Source organism: Mauremys reevesii, linkage group 4, assembly GCF_016161935.1.
Source record: "Mauremys reevesii isolate NIE-2019 linkage group 4, ASM1616193v1, whole genome shotgun sequence".
NCBI lineage: Eukaryota > Metazoa > Chordata > Testudines > Geoemydidae > Mauremys > Mauremys reevesii.
The window spans coordinates 117,159,194-117,181,238 of NC_052626.1; the positions used below are offsets into that span (position 1 = coordinate 117,159,194).

At 45.1% G+C, this 22,045-nt stretch overlaps 1 protein-coding gene across 1 annotated transcript in view; it reads left to right on the top strand.

The window, feature by feature from the left end:
* LOC120403989 (NACHT, LRR and PYD domains-containing protein 3-like) overlaps positions 1-22,045 on the top strand; it is an 85,159-nt gene that overhangs the window by 34,342 nt on the left and 28,772 nt on the right. The window contains exons 10-12 of the mRNA XM_039536005.1: positions 4,094-4,264; positions 11,940-12,110; positions 14,427-14,597. Of these exons, the coding sequence (XP_039391939.1) occupies positions 4,094-4,264; positions 11,940-12,110; positions 14,427-14,597 (513 nt within the window). The remainder of the gene's footprint in view (positions 1-4,093; positions 4,265-11,939; positions 12,111-14,426; positions 14,598-22,045) is intronic.

The window sequence follows — 22,045 nt, forward strand, 5'->3', positions numbered from 1 at the left end:
GTTCAGATTCATTACTGTATAGATTACAGTTAAGATTACAGCAGGACTGTGATAAATGAGGGGGGTAGCACCCTTGTGTAACTCCCCAACCATTCAGTTAGCTGTAGAATCCTCCTTAGCAGCTGTACCCTAACTGCCTTACCTGTAAAGGGTTAAGAGGTAAGTTTAAAATGAGTTGGCACCTGACATGGGGAACCAATAGGAAGCTGTACCTTTTCAAATTGGGAAAAACTGCTGGTGGTCTGTGTCTTTGCTCTCTTGGACACCGAGAGATACCAGGCAGCACCTATGCTGTAAGAAACTTGGAAGCCATGTATGAGAAATCATCTATATCATACCTAGAAACTGTTCATTTGAAACCCCAGATATGTAAGTAGATTAGGAAATGTTAGAAAGACGCAATCAGGGATTTTCTTTCTTTTGGTTTGTGGATTCCCCTGTGCTAACCCCAGGTGCTTTTGTTTTGTTTTTGTTTGCTTGTAACCTTTAAGATGGACCTCAAGAAAGTTATTGTTGGTGTTTAATCCCTAACATCCTGAGTTTTCAGATGTGTTTTCTTTCTTTTTCCAATAAAATTTACCTTTTTTTAAGAATTTAATTGGATTTCTGTATCTTAGGAGGTTTGTGCACGTGTTTTTTAGTTAGCTGGTGGCAACAGCTGATTTCTTTTTTTTTTCTTTTCCTTCCCAGTTCTTCACTGGAGGGGGAGTGAATGGGCAGGAGGGTGCACCACAGGAAGGAATTCCCAAGTGCGCCTTCCTGGGCTCTCAAAGGGGTTCTGCACTTGGATGGTGGCAGCATCTACCAATCCAAGGTCAGAGACAAGCTGTAACCTTGGGAGTTTAATACAAGCCTGGAGTGGCCAGTATTAATTTTGAAAGTCCTTGCAGGCCCCCACATTCTGCACTCAACGTGCCAGAGTGAGGAATCAGCCTGTGACAAGGACATATGCCAATCAGTCAAACATTGAAAGAACAAAAATAAGGGGAAATACTTGTGCATTTCTTTCCATCTTCATATTGTCTACATTATTGTTAGACAATGCACTCCATAAGGCATTCTACAAGGGGAAAAAAATCATAGGGAAGGGTTACAGACCAAGCTGGATGAGCAAGCATCTCAAACAGGTGATTAACAGAAAGCAGAAAGCCTACAAGGAATGGAAGATAGGAGGGATCAGCACGGAAAGCTGCCTCTTGGACATCAAAAAGTGTAGGGTTAAATTGAGAACTGCCAAAAGCCAAGCAGAATTGGAACTTGGCAAAGGGAATTAAAACCAATAGTAAAAGGTTCTCTAGCCATATAAATAAGAAGAAAACAAGGAAAGAAGAAGTGGGACCACTAAGCACTGAGGATGGGGTGGAGATTGAAGATTATCTAGGCCTGGCCCAACAGCTAAACAAATACTTTGCCTCAGTATTTAATGAGACTAATGAAGATCTTAGGGGTAGTGGCAGGGTGGCCAATGGCAACAAGGATATGGAGGTAGAAATGACCACATCCGAGGTGGAAGCCAAACTCAGAGAGCTTAATGGGACTAAATCAGGGGGGGGCAGGTAATCTCCATCCAAGAATATTAAAGGAACTTGCACATGAATTGCAAGCCCAATAGCAAAGATTTTTAATGAATCCATAAACTTAGGGGTCATATCCTATGATTGGAGAATTGCTAATATAGTTCCTGTTTTCAAAAAAAGGGAAAACAAGTGATCCAGGAAACTACAGTTCTGTTAGTTGACCTCAATTGTATGCAAGGTCTTGGAACAAATTTTGAAAGAGAAAGTAGTTAAGGACATAGATAATTAGGATAAAATACAACATGGTTTTACAAAAGATAGATTGTGCCAGACCAACCTGATCCCCTTCTTTGAGAAGATAACTGATTTTTTTAGACAAAGAAAATGCAATAGTTCTAATCTACCTGGATTTCAGTAAGGCATTTGATTCAATTCTACATGGAAATTAGTTAAATTGGAGAAGATGGGGATTAATATGAGAATTGAAAGGTGAATAAGGAACTGGTTAAAGGGGTGATGACAATGGGTCATACTAAGGTGAACTCAGGCTGGAGGGCGGTTACTAGTGGAGTTCCTCAGGGATCGTTCTTGGGGCCCATCTTATTTAATATTTTTATTGCTGACCTTGGCACAAAAAGTGAGAGTCTGCTAATAACATTTGCAGATGACACAAAGCTGGGAGGTATTGCCAATACAGAGGAGGACCAGAATATCATACAAGAAGATCTGGATGAGTTTGTAATCTGAAGTAATATAAATGAGATTATATTTAATAGTGCAAAATACAAGGTCAGGCATTTAGGGACTAACAAGAAGAATTTTTGCTATAAGCTGGGGACTTATCAGTTGGAAGTGACAGAGGAGGAGAAAGACCTGGGTGTATTGGTTGATCACAGCATGACTATGATCTGTGAATATGATGCAGCTGTGAAAAAGGCTAATGCAGTCCTAGGATGCATCAGGCGAGGTATTTCCAGTAAAGACAGAGAATGTTCGTACCATTATACAAGGCACTGATGAGACCTCATCTGGAACAGTGTGTGTGCAGTTCTGGTCTGCTATGTTTAAGAAAAAATAATTCAAACTGGAACAGGTGCAGAGAAGGGTTACTAGGATGATCCTTGGAATGGAAAACCTCCCTTATGAGAGAAGATTCAAAGAGCTTGGCTTGTTTAGCCTAACCAAAGAAAGCTGAGGGGAGATATGGGGGCAAAAAAACTAACTGGCTTCAACACTGAGCTGGATAAGTTTATGGAGGGGATGGTGTGATGAGATTTCCTACGATGGTGTGTGGCCCATCAGTGACTGCTAGCAGCAAAAATCCCCAACTGCTGGACACAGGACACTAAATGGGGAGGGCTCTGAGTTACTAGAGAGAATTCTTTCTCAGGTATCTGCCTGGTGGGTCTTGCCCACAGGCTTGGGGTCTAACTGATCGCCATATTTAGGGTCGGGAAGTAATTTTCCCCCAGGTCAGATTGGCCAAGACCCTGGTGGATTTTCACATGGGGCACAGGTCACTTACAGGTCTAAACTAGTGTAAATGATGAATTATCTGTAATTTGAAGTCTTTAAACTATGATTTGAGGACTTCAGTAACTCAGCCAGAGGTTAGGGGGTCTATTTCAGGAGTGGGTGAGATCCTGCGGCCTGCATTGTGCAGGAGGTCAGACTAGATGATCATGATGGTCCCTTCTGACCATAAAGTCTATGAATCTAAGGCTTTCACTTCCATTTCTAGCAGATACCCAAAAGCAATATGTACCCCAGCTACATCAAACTTGTATTCTAATGCAACCCATTAGCAGTGATGTCATCTGTTTTTATATTAATAGAGCAATACATCTTACCCTCCCACCTTGGGAGTTATTCTAGCAGTGGTCACTGTTAAAGTTCAATAGCTCTTCCCTAACTGTCTTCTAGATTAGTCAATAATAATTGCACTGGAATTTAAACAACAGTTAGAAGGTGAGAGTTGAACTCTGGGTCTTCGCAACTCAGGGAACTTTCTCCTAGACTACAGGGGAGGTTGATGGTTTGTTGAGCCAGTCGGTTTGTCTTTTCTTTCTTTATTTTTCTGTCTCCAGAAGTGTTAAGTGAATAACAGTATTCATGCTGCTGCAGATTTGTTGTCAAATTCTGCAGGATAGCTTTGGTGCACATATTTTCTGGTCTAGCTAAAAAGTTATAAAATGTTCTATAAACAAACGTTCCTGGTATATTACTGATTCTAGCAATCAACACATAAGGAGTGACAACATGGCCAAAGGGCAGGTCGCAGAGTGTAGTATAGTTTGTAAATTTCTTGCAAAATGATATTTTCATCAAATTACAATGAAAAAATCAAATAGTGTTCAATGTTTATATTCTATATCTTGGGTTTTGGCATTTCAGTTAAATGTTTGAAAAATAAATGCTCCTGGAGGCATTGTGTTACAAAGTTCACTTTAACTATGGGGCAGCTACCACCACTCTTATAGAATTATCATAGTGCTATAATTCAGAAGGAGAGAAACACTAATGAATTTTTGAGAAGCAAGCAAACAATTCTCTCTGTTTTTCCCTGTCTCTTGTAGGTTGAGAAACTGTTGTATCAGTAACTCTGATTGCAAGCAGCTTGCTTCAGTTCTCAGTACAAATCAAAACTTGAAAGAGCTGGACCTGAGAGGCAATAATCAGGGAGATGCAGGAGTGAAGCTGTTGTGTGAAGGACTGAAACATCCAGACTGCAAACTGCAGAAACTAGTGTAAGTAGTTGCTGGTCCCCTTTACAATCTTCCAGTAAGTGGAGTTCTGCTTCACTCTCCAATCTATTTATATGTGACTCATTGCAGACAGCCTATGGATACTGTGCATTTTTCTGGGTTCCGTTGTATAAATGATGTTAAAGAACTCAGAAGGGTGCAGAAAGGGTGTGACATACCAGGATACAATCCAAAGTAGAGGGAGGGGGAGAGGAATAGCTTAGTGGTTTGAACATTGGCCTGCTAAACCCAGGGTTGTGAGTTTAATCCTTGAGGGGGCCACCCAGGGATCTGGGGTAAAGATCTGTCTGGGGATTGGTCCTGCTTTGAGCAGGGGGTTGGACTAGATGACCTCCTGAGGTCCCTTCCAACCCTGATATTCTATGAACTAATGAGCAGATGTCATCTCTGCCCTCCAACCTTGGGTGCCTTACAATGTCTTGCTGAAGTGGTTTTCACCTGGGCTGCTCACAAACAGCCTTCCAGAATGCAAGTCACATCCTGAGTCTCTGGGTGTAACTACAGCCTGCCAGCCACACTTTGGTTACACTCTGGCTCTCACCAGCCTTGGTTATACTGCAGGGTGACCTCAACACACCTCCAGTCTTAGATTTTCCTCCAGAAATATACGTCCTGTACTACCCAGCCCTCTCCTGGACAATTCAAGTTATTTTAAGTCCGTCATTCCTTTAATATATTAGTATGCACACAACTTGTCACCCCAAATGGAGTTACCCAGGCACGTCAGTTTAAACACATTGGATTAAATAAAACAATAAAATAAGTTTATTAACTACAAAGAGAGAGATTTTAAGTGAATACAAGTAATGAGGCATACAAGTCATAAATGGTTACAAGAAAAATAATATTTACTATTACCTAACTTAACAAAATTTATCAGATTCAAGCAAAATTTCTCACCACATGCTTCCCGCAGTCTTACTGACCAAACCCTGTCGATCAGGACACCTTGTCCCAGAGTTCAACAAATGTTTCCTTTGTTGCTTTAGGTGCAGAGAATCAGATGGGCATGGAGATTGAGAGGAGTGCCTTGGGGTGTTTGTCCCTCCTTTGTTTAGGTTCAATCCCTCCCTTCAGAAACCTTTCCAGCTGGGCACTAGGGAAAAAAGAGTCTATGTGGAAGTCCCTGCTGGTTTTTTCACCTGTTTGAATTTCCTTTGTCTTTCCTTTCTGCTTGATTACTCTGTTTACTGCTTAAATGCAAATTAAGCAGAGCACAATTACTTTGTTTAAGACAGACCTGTTTCCCAACTTCTGTTTGGGCAGGTCTCTAAGGTTTGGAACATGGGTTAATGAAAGCATACAGGGAAATCTTATAACTTTACATACAATGTTGACACACATATTTTATCAGGACAATACTGACCAGCAAATTATGAGTTTTCAAATGACACACTTTGTACAAAGATCATTACAGTGTAGGGTGTGAATACAGGGGTATATTCTGATGCAAAGGGTAATTATGGAAATAAGGTTTTGGGGGCTGAAACTCTGAGCACAGAACTTCCTGGTTATGGAGGATTGTGGTGACAATCAATAGTTCATTCGACAGGTCTCTCTACTTGGCGTGCCCCAAAGTTAGTAACTGTTTTGACATCTTAAATAAATGAAAGAAACAACTAATGAGGATTATGGCCAGATCTAGCGGCACTAATCCAACCCTTGTGCTGTGGGTGGTCACCTGAGTCACAGGTATCGCTAGGACATCCCATACCACATGGCATGTAGGAAAGAGAGAAGATAATTCTCTGCCCTCCCCCATCACTTTCACCCTTGTAGGTGTGAAGATAAGGAGCCATAGGAGGTGGGACATCCTCCCATTACCCATAAAGGTGCATTTGAGACTACTCCCTTACAGAAGATGGGAGGTGAAGTAGAGGTGTGGTTTTGGGGTCTCAGTGTTATTCTGGACACTATTTAGATTTAATCCATCCCACCTAGAAACAATTCCAAACACCTTTAATATCATTACTTCCATTGTTAGTGTCCAGAACCTGATGAAGAGGCATCACCACATGGACATTTATTTGTATAATTTTATAAACATTTTGCTTATGTAAACAGAGTCAGGATGAGATCTACCCTGACATCTGGTGGTACATTATGAGGAGTGGGCAAAGGAATTTTAGGAATGTGCATTTGCATTGGTAAACCCACTCCACTTAGCATAACACACAGCAGCATGGGATGGTTATTTTCACACTGTGGAATCCCCAATTTCTTTGTTATTGGGGCAGGAAGGAAAAAAAGGGCTGTTACCTTAATTATGTGAATGAGGAACTATGAGACTGCTTTATGACAGAAATGACTCAACCTACATTAAATAGTACTTGCTAGACAAGGGACATGGGTTCCAAAACCCAGTGAAGGGAGAGAGGCTGGGGACTGGTGTGTGTACCTGATGGTATGGGCCCCTTTTGAGGGCCTGGAACACCAATTGCATATCCTCCACTCTCCACTGTTAAAGAGCAGAGCTAATTTTGAATCCTTTAGGAGTCCATCTGGAGGCTGCTGACCTGAATTCACGTTGGCCCAAGGTGGCACTGGGGCTCCTCTACTACAAGCTGAAATCACTAAAAGAGCTAAGCTTACTGAGCTGAGATCACTGAGTGGGGGAGCCTGAAGATCGATCGCTAAGCAGCTGGCAGAGCGGAGCAGTCTGCAGCACGTTGGCGCAGCCCGTGGAACAGTGAGCAGTGTGGAGCGGTTCGCGTGGACGGCTGATGCGGTTCACGGGTTGGCTGGAGGAGCGGCACAGCTGGTGGAGTGGAGCTAGTCGTGGTGAAGGCTACAGCAGAACTCCACGGAGAAGCAGGGCAGTCGGCCCTGGCCCACGTAAGGTGTCCCTTAACACCCTGCATGTGCCCCCCCCATTTCCAGCTTTAGGCTGTTTACTGGGAAGCCAGTGGTTCTCTGTGTTGGATCTTCGGAGTGGATACTACCAGATCCCTCTGGGTGAAGAAGATAAGGAGAAGACAGCCTTCATCTGCCCATTAGGGTTTTATCAGTTCGAACGCATGCCCCAAGGGATTTCTGGAGCACCTGCCACATTTCAACGTCTTATGGAGAAAGTTGTGGGAGACATGAATTTACTGCAAGTGTTAGTTTATTTGGATGACCTGATTGTGTTTGGAAGAACTTTGGAAGAGCATGAAGAAAGACTTCTTAAAGTGCTTGATAGGTTGGAGGATTATGGTTTGAAGCTTTCAATTGACAAATGCCAGTTCTGCAGGACCTCGGTGAAGTATGTGGGCCACATCGTGTCCAAGAGGGTGTGAGTACTGATCCCGATAAAATAGAAGCACTCACTACATGGCCACGTCCACGCAACTACAGAGAACTCAAGACTTTCCTTGGGTTTAGTGGCTACTACCGCAGATTTGTAAAAAACTATGCTACAATTGTAAAACCCCTCAATGATCTTACCAGGGGATATCAGTCCAGCAAGAACAAATCTAAGACCAGGAATAAAAGGCCTTCCGTGCAGAGACACTATGGCCCCTTCGAACCCTTTGGGCCACGGTGGAATGAGAGATGTGAAAAGGCTTTTCGAGAAATCATTACTTGCCTAACTCATGCCCCTGTCCTAGTCTTTGCTGAACCAAGCAAGCCATTTATCCTGCATACAGATGCCAGTTTGGAGGGTCTGGGAGCAGTACTGTACCAGGAGGTGGAAGGCACGCGTAAACCTGTAGCCTTTGCCAACCGAGGACTGTCTGATAGTGAAACACGCTATCCCACCCACAAGCTGGAGTTCTTGGCCTTGAAATGGGCCATCACTGAGAAATTTCGAGACTACTTGTATGGTGCTCAGTTCCAGGTGTGGACAGACAACAACCCACTGACTTATGTGTTAACAAGTGCTAAACTGGATGCTACAGGGCAAAGATGGGTGGCCGCTTTGGCTAGCTATGACTTCAGCATTCAATACCGATCAGGGAGAAGCAATGTAGATGCAGATGCATTGTCCAGGCATCCACAAGCACCAGGAGTTGCTGTGATACCCACGGATGGAGTGAGAGCTATTTGCAGTGTGAGTCGCCGAGAGCCAGAGGCCCATGAGAGCCTTCATGGATGCGTTGCTGAAGCTTTGGGCCTGCCCCCTGAATGCGTGCCTTCTGCTTCAGTGAACTATATTGCTTTGGACCAATCTCCCTTGCCCGTGCTCAATGCGGCTGACTGGCAGGAAGCCCAGCTGCAAGATATTGACATTCATGATACGCTACTTGCCAAAAGGGAGGGGCGAGGCCCAGCTGCGGTTGTCCCACCTACCCCAGAGGGCAAACTACTATTGAGAGAATGGACCAAGCTAAAACTGATTCAGGGAGTGCTACACCATGTGACCACAGACCCTCTACAAAAGCAACAGAAACAACTAGTGCTGCCAAAAGAATACAGAGCCCTGGCCATGAGGGCCCTGCATGATGACTTTGGACATTTAGGGATGGAGAGGACCCTGGAACTTATCCGAAGTAGGTTCTATTGGCCCCGGATGGCTGAAGATGTTCGCAGGAAATGTGAGACCTGCGCTCGATGTGTTCAAAGGAAAACTCTGCCCACGAGGGCTGCATATCTGAAGAACATTACCAGCAACAAACCTCTGGAGCTGGTTTGCATTGATTTCTTGTCTTTAGAAGTGGACAAGAGGAATATTGGGAACATTCTGGTCGTGACCGACCATTATACGCAATATGCGCAGGCATATCCCACACATGATCAGAGGGCCACCACTGTCGCTCGGGTACTTTGGGAAAAATATTTCTCAGTTTATGGATTCCCAGCCCGGATACACTCGGATCAGGGAAGAGACTTTGAGAGTCACCTTCTGAAGGAGGTGCTGAGGATAGCAGGAATTAAAAAGTCGAGGACAACGCCTTATCACCCGCAGGGTGACCCTCAGCCAGAGAGGTTCAACCGAACCCTGTTAGATATGTTAGGGACTTTGCGGCCAGAGCAGAAGGCAACCTGGAGCCAACATGTTGCATTTCTGGTGCACGCCTACAACGCCACCAAGAACGATGCTACGGGAGTCAACCCATATCTCTTGATGTTTGGGCGAGAACCAAGATTACCTATAGACCTGTGCTTTGGTGTATCAGAGGATGGCGATAGCTATGAAACCCATCAGCAATATGTATCCCGACTACGAGAAAAGCTGCGGGATGCTTACCACTTAGCTACATCTGCAGCTCAGAAGAATGCAGATCGTAACAAACATCGATATGATGCTAGAGTACGTCTGCAAGAGCTCCAGCCAGGGGACAGAGTCCTGCTGCAAAATTTGGGTATTGCTGGCAAACACAAGATAGCTGACAGATGGAAGGCAATACCTTACTTGATGATGGAAAAGCTAGGAGAGCTGCCGGTCTACAAGATCAAACCTGAAGAGGGTCCAGGGCAGACAAAGACCGTGCATAGAAACCTTTTGCTCCCGGTGGGGGAATTGGTAGGCAGCCCTTATGAGATGGGCCACAACAGGGCAACTGGGCAGAACGAAGGTGCTGTACCAAAGCCACCTTCCAACGTGGACAGCCGGCCTCCTGTAGCTAACCTACCCCTACTCAGCACATCTGAGAGTGAGTCTGAGGAGGAAGACACAACCATGGTGTATCCTAGGATGAAGACAAGATTGCAGTCTTGGTCAGCTGAATCAAAAGAGACTACCTCCTCTTCCACCCTAAACCCTATGGCAGAAGTATTTAGGCCCATCCCTGACACTCCTGAGCCACTGGTGGAACCCCCGTGTGATGACTTACACAGATTATTGGACAGTGGCGACATACAGATGGAAGATGTCCCAAGCACCTTCGATCCTCCACTGTTAGAACTAGAAATGCAGGGGCCTATGCCAGTATCCGAGGGGAACTCACAGGAAACCTCCCCATCCGTCACTCAAGAGGATGTCCCCCCTACCACAACAACAGAGATTCTCCATAGGCGAGACAGAGTAATAAGACCAGTGAAACGGCTAACTTACGATGCACCTGCGGTGATTAGTGAGGAGCCAATACATTTAGCACACAGGTTTGTGAAAGCTAAAGTGGGCTATCTGAGGCCCTTTGGAGGGGACCAGTAAGTTGGTATAGTAGGGAATGTGATTTGTCGGGATGACAAATTCTCGGCTGGGGGGAGGATGTAAGCAGAGTCAGGATGAGATCTACCCTGACATCTGGTGGTACATTATGAGGAGTGGGCAAAGGAATTTTAGGAATGTGCATTTGCATTGGTAAACCCACTCCACTTAGCATAACACACAGCAGCATGAGATGGTTATTTTCACACTGTGGAATCCCCAATTTCTTTGTTATTGGGGCAGGAAGGAAAAAAAGGGCTGTTACCTTAATTATGTGAATGAGGAACTATGAGACTGCTTTATGACAGAAATGACAACCTACATTAAATAGTACTTGCTAGACAAGGGACATGGGTTCCAAAACCCAGTGAAGGGAGAGAGGCTGGGGACTGGTGTGTGTACCTGATGGTATGGGCCCCTTTTGAGGGCCTGGAACACCAATTGCATATCCTCCACTCTCCACTGTTAAAGAGCAGAGCTAATTTTGAATCCTTTAGGAGTCCATCTGGAGGCTGCTGACCTGAATTCACGTTGGCCCAAGGTGGCACTGGGGCTCCTCTACTACAAGCTGAAATCACTAAAAGAGCTAAGCTTACTGAGCTGAGATCACTGAGTGGAGGAGCCTGAAGATCGATCGCTAAGCAGCTGGCAGAGTGGAGCAGTCTGCAGCACGTTGGCGCAGCCCGTGGAACAGTGAGCAGTGTGGAGCAGTTCGCGTGGACGGCTGATGCGGTTCACGGGTTGGCTGGAGGAGCGGCACAGCTGGTGGAGTGGAGCTAGTCGTGGTGAAGGCTACAGCAGAACTCCACAGAGAAGCGGGGCAGTCGGCCCTGGCCCACGTAAGGTGTCCCTTAACACCCTGCGTGTGCCCCCGCCCCCATTTCCACCCAGGCTGGGGGGGTAAAACTCTGCAGATAAACTTTTGAACTCTGGGGTGGCACTGACCAGAGACAGAGACTCTTGGGTTGTTGGACTTTGGGGTGATTGGACTTAAGACCCTAAGGGGGAGAGGACAGTGCCAAATGTACTTGGAGGTGGGTTTTTTGCTTATGGTTTGTGTAAAGTCCTGTTTGTGGTGTCTCTCCAATGTGATGCCGCATTGTTTCCCTCCTTTATTAAAAGGATTTTGCTACACTCGGACTCTGTGCTTGCGAGTGGGGAAGTATTGCCTCCTAGAGGCGCCCAGGGGGGTGGTAGGTAATTGTCCCAGGTCACTGGGTGGGGGCTCGAGCCGGTTTTGCATTGTGTTATTGAAACGGAACCCCTGGATACTGAACCCGGCCCTTGTTGCTGCCAACTCAGAGGGGCAGAAGGGTTACACTTATAATGTTTGATATTCGTAATGATAGATACTTAGGTCTCTCTGTTTAAACTCATGTCCCTATACAAGGTGCATTTTCTTTAATCTTTGCCTATTTTTAAAGTGTGTCTCTGCCATTCATAAGTGATCACAGGTCCTCTCTATTGTCCATTTAACATCTGACAGATCTCATTTTCCTTTACCAGGAGGTTGCAGTAATGAATTAGGTAAAGAAAAGGATTATTTCCAACCCTAACTCTCTCCTAAATCTCTGCCTGCTGCAGGTTGTCTTACTGCATGCTCACGGCTGCTTGTTGTCAGGGTCTTTCCTGTGTTCTCAGCACCAACCAGACTCTGAGAGAGCTGGACCTGGAGATAAATAAACTGGGATATTCAGGAGTGCAGCAGCTTTGTGAAGGATTGAGACATGCAACCTGCAAACTGGAGATACTCCGGCAAGTAATGCTAATGACTCATTAGTTCATTATACCACAGCCTCTAAGGATGCCAGCCTTCTAGTACCACATCCCCAATTCCCTGCCATGAGAAACTGGATGTATGCACATGCTTTCTCTCTCTGTGTCTCTCACTCCTTTCTACACAGTTCACTAATATTTGGGAAACAGGGTGCTTGTTGGACTGACATCCTCACTAGAGCAGAGCTAAAGCTGTGTGTGTGTGTTCTGCGGATCTCTGTTCACTTCCAAGTATTTTGGGGTTCAGGAAGGATCTCCAGACCAGCAGTGGTTTATTTCACACATGAAAAAGGATCTTTGTGAAATTACCCACTTAGTGCAGAAGCTCCTCTTTCTGAGCAGGGCACTTTCAGAAAGATACTTTTCTTTGTGAGAGTAGACATTGCTTTGTGAAAGGCCTTCCTCTACAAAGCAACACAAATGTTGCCCTTATAGAAAAACTTGGGGCCCAGTTTTGCAGTAAAGGAACCTGACAATAGGTATCATTGTTCTGCTCTCCTAATGACTAGAGGACATTTGCGCATGAAAGAACTATTTTTCAAATTAATCTAGATTAAGAAGACGATAGTTTTAGACACTTGGCAATAATATTCTTCTGTCTCTTCTAGATAGAATGGCTTCAATCTCACAGCTCCTTGTGTCACAGACATGTGACTTGCTGTTGGTATAAATCATTGCCTGACATTCTCTAACAACCTATCCTTTAGTTATTGGTCTGTACAGGAACTGAAATGTAACAGAAAGTACTCTAAACATAAGGGTATAAAATGAACGTGTCCTGAGCTATTTCAGGGTGTTTTCAACTCTCAAGTGGTTTCTCAACTTTCGGTGAGCTAGTCTTTGAACTGAACTAGTTGAATAAACTAAAATGAAGAAAATATTCTCTCTGTACCTGCAGAAGAGAGGCTACTACTGACAGAAGCTGGTGGAAATCACTAGCTAAGTCCATGGAACCAGAGTTTGTTGGAAGTGCTAAACCAGCTTTTGTCAGCAGCAGGAGCCTCTTCTGCAGTTGCAGAGATTATTTTCTTCATTTCAGTTGATTAAACTACCTTAGTTCTAAAACTAATTCATTCAAAGCCGAGAAACCATTTGGGAGTAGAAAAAGCAGCAAAGCTTGTTTTCCTCATCCAATCTATGAATAGAAGTGAGGTGCGAGAGGATGAGATCTTCTAGTTCTGAAATCTTGAAAAACATCATGACCACAAACAACCAGTTCAATTCACTAACTACAGATAAAAGAAACAGTAATAAATCAGTTACTTTTAAATGCAAAACATTTTGATACTTTTTTCTTTATGTATCCAGCACATTTGATAGTTCTGTTTACTAAAAAAGATTTTTAAAATCCCATTTGTTCATTTTAAATTCATTCTAATTTCCATCCAAATGGAAGTTAATAGAGATCATGAATAAAAAATTAATCTTCATCTAGTAAATAAATGCATCATTCACCATTCTCTAGCATAATTAAAAATGTAAAATTTAGGAATCTGAATAAATGTTAAGCTGCATAACTGCTCAGTTAAATGGGTATGGGTATAGGGTAGCCTTCTGATTTGGGGAAAAAAAGAAGGTAGTACCAGATTATACCAACAACTGAGGATCAACCTTTCTTTAGGGAAAAAAACCTAAAAAATACATATTAAAAATATTTAAATTAATTATTTAAATCCGCAAACAGGAAACCTTGATTTAAATGATGATTAATATTGGTAATTTAAATCACTTTGTTTTAAATAAATCCATTGGTGGCAAAGCCGTCTATGGAAACTAAGAGTTTATTTTTAAAAATTCTACCTATTTTGCTTCTTAAGAAATTTCTGAATTCAAATAGCTACAGTAATGAGGTTTCTGCATTACAGTACTTTTTGCTGAAAGAAGTGAAGAAGATGCTGAGATACATGTGGTGTTACCTACAAAAAAAGTTTAAGCACTAAGATGTGTGGAATTAGTATTAAACCCATATTTATCTGTTCTACACAAACCTGCATTCATTTTCTATTCCTGTCTTCCTGACCTTGCATGCTGTCATCTCTGTTCATTCAGATCAGAACTCTTTTCAGGCTCTGCTGCAGAAACTTGCGCTTTGTTTAAAAAAAAAAAAGTAATTTGTTTGTTGAACTAAACTGTGTAATGCAACCTTAACTATGCAGCTACCATGCCATCCTCATACCATTGCCATAGTGCTCGGCTTCTGGAAAAGAGAACTTGTTGACTTGAAACACATTCATTAATACAGTGAATTGTTGTGCATCAAAGTATCAGCTCCCTCTGTTATTCTGTCCTTTGCAGGTTGGGACACTGTGGTATCATTTTCTATGATTGCAAGTATCTTGCCTTAGTTCTCAGTACAAATCAAACTTTGAAAGAGTTGGACCTGAGTGGTAGCAAACTGGGAGATTTAGGAGTGAAGCAGCTGTGTGAAGGACTGAAACATCCCGATTGCAAACTGCAGAAACTGATGTAAGTAGTGGGGGTTCCCTTCATGGTTTCCCATTAAGTGCAGTTCTGCTTCACTCTCCAGTCTGTGTATATGTGGCTCATTACAGACAGCATGTGGAACATTGTGCTGGGTGCAATTTTATAAATGATGTTAAAGAGAAAGGTGCAGAAAGGGTATTTACAGAAATAAGTGCTCCTGGGGCTGAAACGCTGAGCACAGATCTTCCTGAAACTTGAGGGTTGCAGTGACAGTTCACTCGACAGGTCTTTCTCCTCACTGCACATCTGAAGGGCACACCAGTGGCCCAAAATATGTCACTGTTTAGAAATCTTGAATAAATGATAGAAATAGCCAATGAGAATTAAGGCCAGATCTAACAGCACTAATCCAGGTCTTGTGGGTGGGTGGTCACTTGGGTCAGAGGTATCACTAGGACATCCCAGACCACACACTTCATGTAGGAAAGAGAGAAGACTGTTCTCTGCCCTCCCCCATCACTCTCACCCATGTGAGTGTGAAGATAAGGAGCCATAAGAGGTGGGACATCGTCCCATCAGCCAGAAGTGAGCATCTGAGACCGCTCCCTTACAACAGTTTGGAGGTGTGGGTTTTGGAGTCTCAGTGTTATTCTGGATGGCATCAGTGTTCTGCTCTCCTAACAACTAGAGGATTTTTGTGCATGAGAGAACTATTTATCAAAGTGTATTTTAATCTATATTAAGAATAGAACACATATATGCAATAATGTTCTTCGTCTCCTCTACGTTGGATGCCTGCAATTTCTTAGTTCTCTGCCTCAGAGACTTATCATTCCTTAGTATAAACCATTTCCTGACATTCCCTAACAACATTTCTTTTGGTTAGTGGTCTGTACAAGGATCTGAAATGTCACAGAAAGTAATGAAAAAATCAGGATGTAAAAATTAGAATCATAGAATATAAGGGTTGGAAGGGACCTCAGGAGGTCATCTAGTCCAACCCCCTGCTCAAAGCAGGACCAATTCCCAACTAAATCATCCCAGCTAGGGCTTTGTCAAGCCTGACCTTAAAAACCTCTAAGGAAGGAGATTCCACCACCTCCCTAGGTAACCCATTCCAGTGCTTCACCACTCTCTGAGTGAAAAAGTTTTTCCTAATATCCAAACTAAACCTCCCCAACTGCAACTTGAGACCATTACTCCTTGTTCTGTCATCAGGTACCACTGAGAACAGTCTAGATCCATCCTCTTTAGAACCCCCTTTCAGGTAGTTGAAAGCAGCTATCAAATCCCCCCTCATTCTTCTCTTCTGCAGACTAAACAATCCCAGTTCCCTCAGCCTCTCCTCATAAGTCATGTGCTCCAGCCACCTAATCATTTTTGTTGTCCTCTGCTGGACTCTTTCCAATTTTTCCACGTCCTTCTTGTTGTGTACTGGACACAGTACTCCAGATGAGGCCTCACCAATGTCGAATAGAGGGGAATGATCACATCCCTCTATCTGCTGGCAATGCATCTACTTATACAGCCCAAAATGCCATTAGCTTTCTTGGCAACAAGGGCACACTGTTGACTCATATCCAGCTTCTCATCCACTGTAACCCCTAGGTCCTTTTCTGCAGAACTGCTTCCTAGCCATTCAGTCCCTAGTCTGTAATAGTGAATGAGATTCTTCCGTCCTAAGTGCAGGACTCTGCACTTGTCCTTGTTGAACCCCATCAGGTTTCTTTTGCCCAGTCCTCTAATTTGTCTAGGTCCCTCTGTATCCTATCCCTACCCTCCAACATATCTACCACTCCTCCCAGTTTAGTGTCATCTGCAAACTTGCTGAGAGTGCAGTCCACGCCATCCTCCAGATTGTTAATGAAGATATTGAACAAAACCGGCCCCTGGACCGACCCTTGGGGCACTCCACTTGAAACTGGCTGCCAACTAGACATGGAGCCTTTGATCACTACCCGTTGAGCCCGACGAACTAGCCAGCTTTCTATCCACCTTATAGTCCAATCATCCAGCCCATATTTCTTTAACTTGCTGGCAAGAATACTGTGGGAGACCGTATCAAAAGCTTTGCTAAAGTCCACTGCTTTCCCCTCATCCACAGACCCAGTTATCTCCTCATAGAAGGCAATTAGGTTAGTCAGGCATGACTTGCCCTTGGTGAATCCATGCTGACTGTTCCTGATCACTTTCCTCTCCTCTAAGTGCTTCAGAATTGATTCCTTGAGGACCTGCTCCATGATTTTTGCAGGGACTGAGATGAGGCTGACTGTCCTGTAGTTCCCCGGATCCTCCTTCTCCCCTTTTTTAAAGATGGGCACTATAGTAGCCTTTTTCCAGTCATCTGGGACCTCCCCCGTTCTCCATGAGTTTTCAAAGATAATGGCCAATGGCTCTGCAATCACATCCACCAACTCCTTTAGCACCCTTGGGTGCAGCGCATCTGGCCCCATGGACTTGTGCTCGTCCAGTTTTTCTAAATACTCCCGAACCACTTCTTTCTCCACAGAGAGCTGGTCACCTTCTCCCCATACTGTGCTGCCCAGTGCAGCAGTCTGGGAGCTGACCTTGTTTGTGAAGACAGAGGCAAAAAAATGATTGAGTACATTAGCTTTTTTCCACATCCTCTGTCACTAGGTGGCCTCCCTCATTCAGTAAGGGGCCCACACTTTCCTTGACTTTCTTCTTGTTGCTAACATACCTGAAGAAACCCTTCTTGTTACTGTAAACATCTCTTGCTAGCTGCAATTCCAAGTGTAATTTGGCCTTTCTGATTTCACTCCTGCATGCCTGAGCAATATTTTTATACTCCTACCTGGTCATTTGTCCAATCTTCCACTCAGGGGCGGCTCTACGAATTCCACCGCCCCAAGCAGGGTGGCGCGCTGCACCGCTCGCGCTGCCGGGCGCCGGTCCCGCGCCTCCGCGGGACCTCCCGCAGACGTGCCGCTGGTCCCACGCCTACGGTGGAACTTCCGCAGGCATGCCTGCGGGAGGTCCACACGAGCCGCGGGACCAGCGCACCCGCCGCAGTCATGCCTGCGGGAGGTCCGGTCATCCCGCGGCTCCGCTGGACCTCCCGCAGGCATGACTGCAGAAGGTCCACCGGACCCGCCTGCCGCCCTCCCGTTAAAATGCCGCCCCACGCGCACGCTTGGCGCGCTGGGGTCTGGAGCTGGCCCTGCTTCCACTTCTTGTAAGCTTCTTTTTTGTATTTAAGATCAGCAAGGATTTCACTGTTAAGCCAAGCTGGTCACCTGCCATATTTACTATTCTTCCTACACATCGGGATGGTTTTTTCCTGCAACCTCAATAAGGATTCTTCAAAATACAGCCAGCTCTCCTGGAGTCCTTTCCCCCTCATGTTATTTTCCCAGAGGATCCTGCCCATCAGCTCCCTGAGGGAGTCAAAGTCTGCTTTTCTGGAGTCCAGGGTCTGTATTCTGCTGCTCTCCTTTCTTCCTTGTGTCAGGATCCTGAACTCCACCATCTCATGGTCACTGCCTCCCAGGTTCCCAGCCACTTGTACTTCCCCTACTAACTCTTCTCTGTTTCTGAGCAGCAGGTCAAGAAGAGCTCTGCCCCTAGTTGGTTCCTCCAGCCCTTGAACCAGGAAATTGTCCCCTACACTTTCCAAAAACTTCCTGGATTGTCTGTGCACCGCTTTATTGCTCTCCCAGCAGATATCAGGGTGATTAAAGTCTCCCATGAGAACCAGGGCCTGCGATCTAGTAACTTCTGCTAGTTGCCGGAAGAAAGCCTCGTCCACCTCATCCCCTGGTCTGGTGGTCTATAGCAGACTCCCACCACGACATCACCCTTGTTGCTCACACTTCTAAACTTAATCCAGAGACTCTCAGGTTTTTCTGCAGTTTCATACCGGAGCTCTGAGCAGTCATACTGCTCTCTTACATACAATGCAACTCCCCCACCTTTTCTGCCCTGCCTGTTCTTCCTGAACAGTTTATATCCATCCATGATGGTACTCCAGTCATGTGAGTTATCCCACCAAGTCTCTGTTATTCCAGTCACATCATAGTTCCTTGACTGTGCCAGGACTTCCAGTTCTCCCTGCTTGTTTCACATACTTCTTGCATTTGTGTATAGGCACTTAAGATAACTTGCTGATTGTCCTGCGTTCTCCTGTCTGAGACAGGAGTCCTCTCCTCTTGCGCTCTCCTGCTCGTGCTTCTTCCTGGTATCCCATTTTCCCACTTACCTCAGGGCTTTGGTCTCCTTCCCCCGGTGAACCTAGTTTAAAGCCCTCCTCACTAGGTTAGTCAGCCTTCTGGCGAAGATGCTCTTCCCTCTCTTCGTTAGGTGGAGCCCGTCTCTGCCTAGCACTCCTCCTTCTTGGAACACCATCCCATGGTCGAAGTATCCAAAGCCTTCTCTCCGACACCACCTGTGTAGCCATTCATTGACTTCCACAATTCGACGATCCCTACCCAGGCCTTTTCCTTGCACAGGGAGGATGGACGAGAACACCACTTGGTGCCTCAAACTCCTTTATCCTTCTTCCCAGAGCCATATAGTCTGCAGTGATACGCTCAAGGTCGTTCTTGGCAGTATCATTGGTGCCCATGTGGAGAAGCAGGAAGGGGTAGCAATCCGAGGGCTTGATGAGTCTCGGCAGTCTCTCCGTCACATCGTGAATCCTAGCTCCTGGCAAGCAGCAGACCTCTTGGTTTTCTCGGTCAGGGCGGCAGATAGATGACTCAGTCCCCCTGAGGAGGGAGTCCCCAACCACCACCACCCTCCTCCTTCTCTTGGGAGCGGTGGTCGTGGAACCCCCATCCCTAGTACAGTGCATCTCGTGCCTTCCAGTCGGAGGAGTCTCCTTCTGCTCCCTTCTCTCAGATGTACCATCTAGTCCACTCTCCGCATTAGTACCTGTGGAAAGAACATGAAAACGGTTGCTCATCTGTATCTCCATTGCTGGTACATGGACGCTCCTCTTTCTTCTTCTGGAGGTCACATGCTGTCAAATTTCTTCGCCATCCTTTTCTCCCCTCTGCACAGCCTGCTCCGATTCTTCAGGATGTTGTGCCCGTAGAAGCATATCCTGACCTCGAACCTTCTCTTCCAATATGGAAACCAGCTTGCACTTTGTACAGACAAAGTCGCTTCTGTCCTGTGGAAGAAAGACAAACATGGCACAACCTGTGCAGGTTACAACAGCTGAATGCTCACCTTCCATAATTTCTTTCTTCTAAGAGCTTCCTCAGCTGTTGCAGCTACTCACAGAAGCCCGCGAGATGAAAGCCTCAGTGGGCTCTCCCCAGGCGAACTCCCAGGCAAACTCCCTCTGTTAGCCTCTGCTGTTCGCCGCTCAGCTCAGAAAATTATTTGTTCTGAGCAGTGTGAGGGCTCATTCAGCTCCCAATCGATTTCTCATCTTTCAGTGAACTAGTAATTGATCTGAACTAGTTGAATAAATTGAAAGGGGGTAGAGCTCAGTGGCAGAGCATTTGATTGCAGTGTCACGCTGCCTGGAGTGGATCACAGCTAAGAGCGCTAATCTCAGATCAGACTGTCAGAAAACAGGGCAGACACACCCCAATTGATGGTATAGTCTATACTTAGATTTCACCAACCCTGCAATAAATGTATGCCCCTGGATCACTATATTAGTTTTACCATGGAGCCATAGACTGTCTCCCTTAAGCTCTCCAGTCCAATTTACCACCCAGATAAACTGGACTTTATGATGAAAGATTATTAAAAGCAAAATTCACCACATGTTAGGTTCTCCCAGTCACAAAAGGACCAGCCGCTTATCTCAGGTCAAAATATTCTTCAGGATCTCACCAAAAACAATGCTGTAGCCAATCCTTAGTAAACTAGTTAAAGATTTATTGACTAAGAAAGAGAAATGAGTTATTAAATGGTTAAAGCAGATAAAATATATTCTAGTTTGATCAGAGTATATAGTCCAAAATGAAGAGAGATAATAATCTGCCAGTCTCTTAGAATCTTTTCATATGTTCCTTGGGGGTTCCCAAAAATGGCTTTTCAGGATCTCTGTCCAATTGCTTAGGGTTCCCCCTGCCAAAAGCCAAGCACTCCAGAGATGCAGAATCATTCCCAGGCTACGTCTTTTATAGTTGAAACAGGCTGACAAGTTGTAAGGTATCTTTGTCAGGTGGGCTTTAATAAATAGCAAATGTAGACAGTCTGCGATCTTCATTGTTTCACATTCAATGGACCATTCAAAGATAATGCATTTGGTAACAGCCATCCAGACTACTAAAATAGTTTACAGGTGGTTTACCATGAAAATCAACCAGTTTCAGAGAGACGAAGACAATAACATTAGCAGGAAAGGCAAAGCAGCTCCCTGTGGTTTGGAAGGAGCTCAGCGAGCAGCCTGTTGCTTCCATTCCCTCCTGTCTGCAGCTTCCCACACTGCAAGAACTCACTGCCATCTGCCAGGTACTTGATTAACACTGGTGACCGGACACCAAAAATCCAGTTACCACGGGAACCTGTGCCCACCTTGGGTGTAGTTTGAGCAGGCATTGCCCCCCCTCCAATTTCCACCACCCCGATTTCTCCAGAGCTCTGCTTAGCTGTCAGGGAAGGAGGAGGCTCCCCCTTCCCTCTCTTAGGCTGAGGTTGGCAGGCAGCTCCAGGACACTGCCTCCTGGGTCCTAGTGCCTGTCACCGCCATCTTCTGTGTGTGCTGGGTTCCATTTCTGGACAACTGGTGAGTATCATTGGCAGGGGGAAGAGGCAGTACCAGAGTGGTAGGGTGGGAAGCTTGCACAGAACCTGCACACACTCTCTCCAGGTCCAGCCACAACTATTGCCCTCCCCCACCTCCATATAAGCAACAAATTCCCACACATTTGAAGGAAAAACAAAACAAAACATCCCATTCTGGATACCAGTGAGTACTTTAACTTTTACAGTACCTTCCATCGAGGGGCTTCCGATTTATGATGCACTGTGGTCAATACTGTATTGAAGTGTTTTCTGTTCTGGGATGCACAGGCAACCAAGTTCTTTCCTTATGCTCAGCCGAGTTCCACAGGCCAACACAACTTTGTACTTTTAAGGGGTTGCAAATGCTCTGGAGGAAGCTCAACACACAATGTTGTAGGTTTCTCCCTCTTCTCTCCCTCAAGAATTTTAAATCCACTTCTTAGCAGGCTAATAGTCTAAGACAGGGTTCTGTCCATTTGCTGGGACTCTAGCAGCTCAATCCATCATAAAAGTACCTCGCATTTGATTTCTTTTGAGTTTCATTCCAAAAAGTTAAAGCTCAATAAACCTTAAGTTAGTCCTCATTTTTCTGCCCCAACTCAAACTAACTTCTTTCCCAAGTGGAAAATCGTGGGTAAGCATGGAATGAGTGTGAGGCCATGTCTACACTGGCAAATTAAAGCACTCTAGCTTGCCAGCTCAGGGGCGTTAAACATGCCCTCCCCACCCCTCCCTCGGCGCAGAAAGTTTGAGCACTTTAAAGCACTGTTGTGGACAAGCTC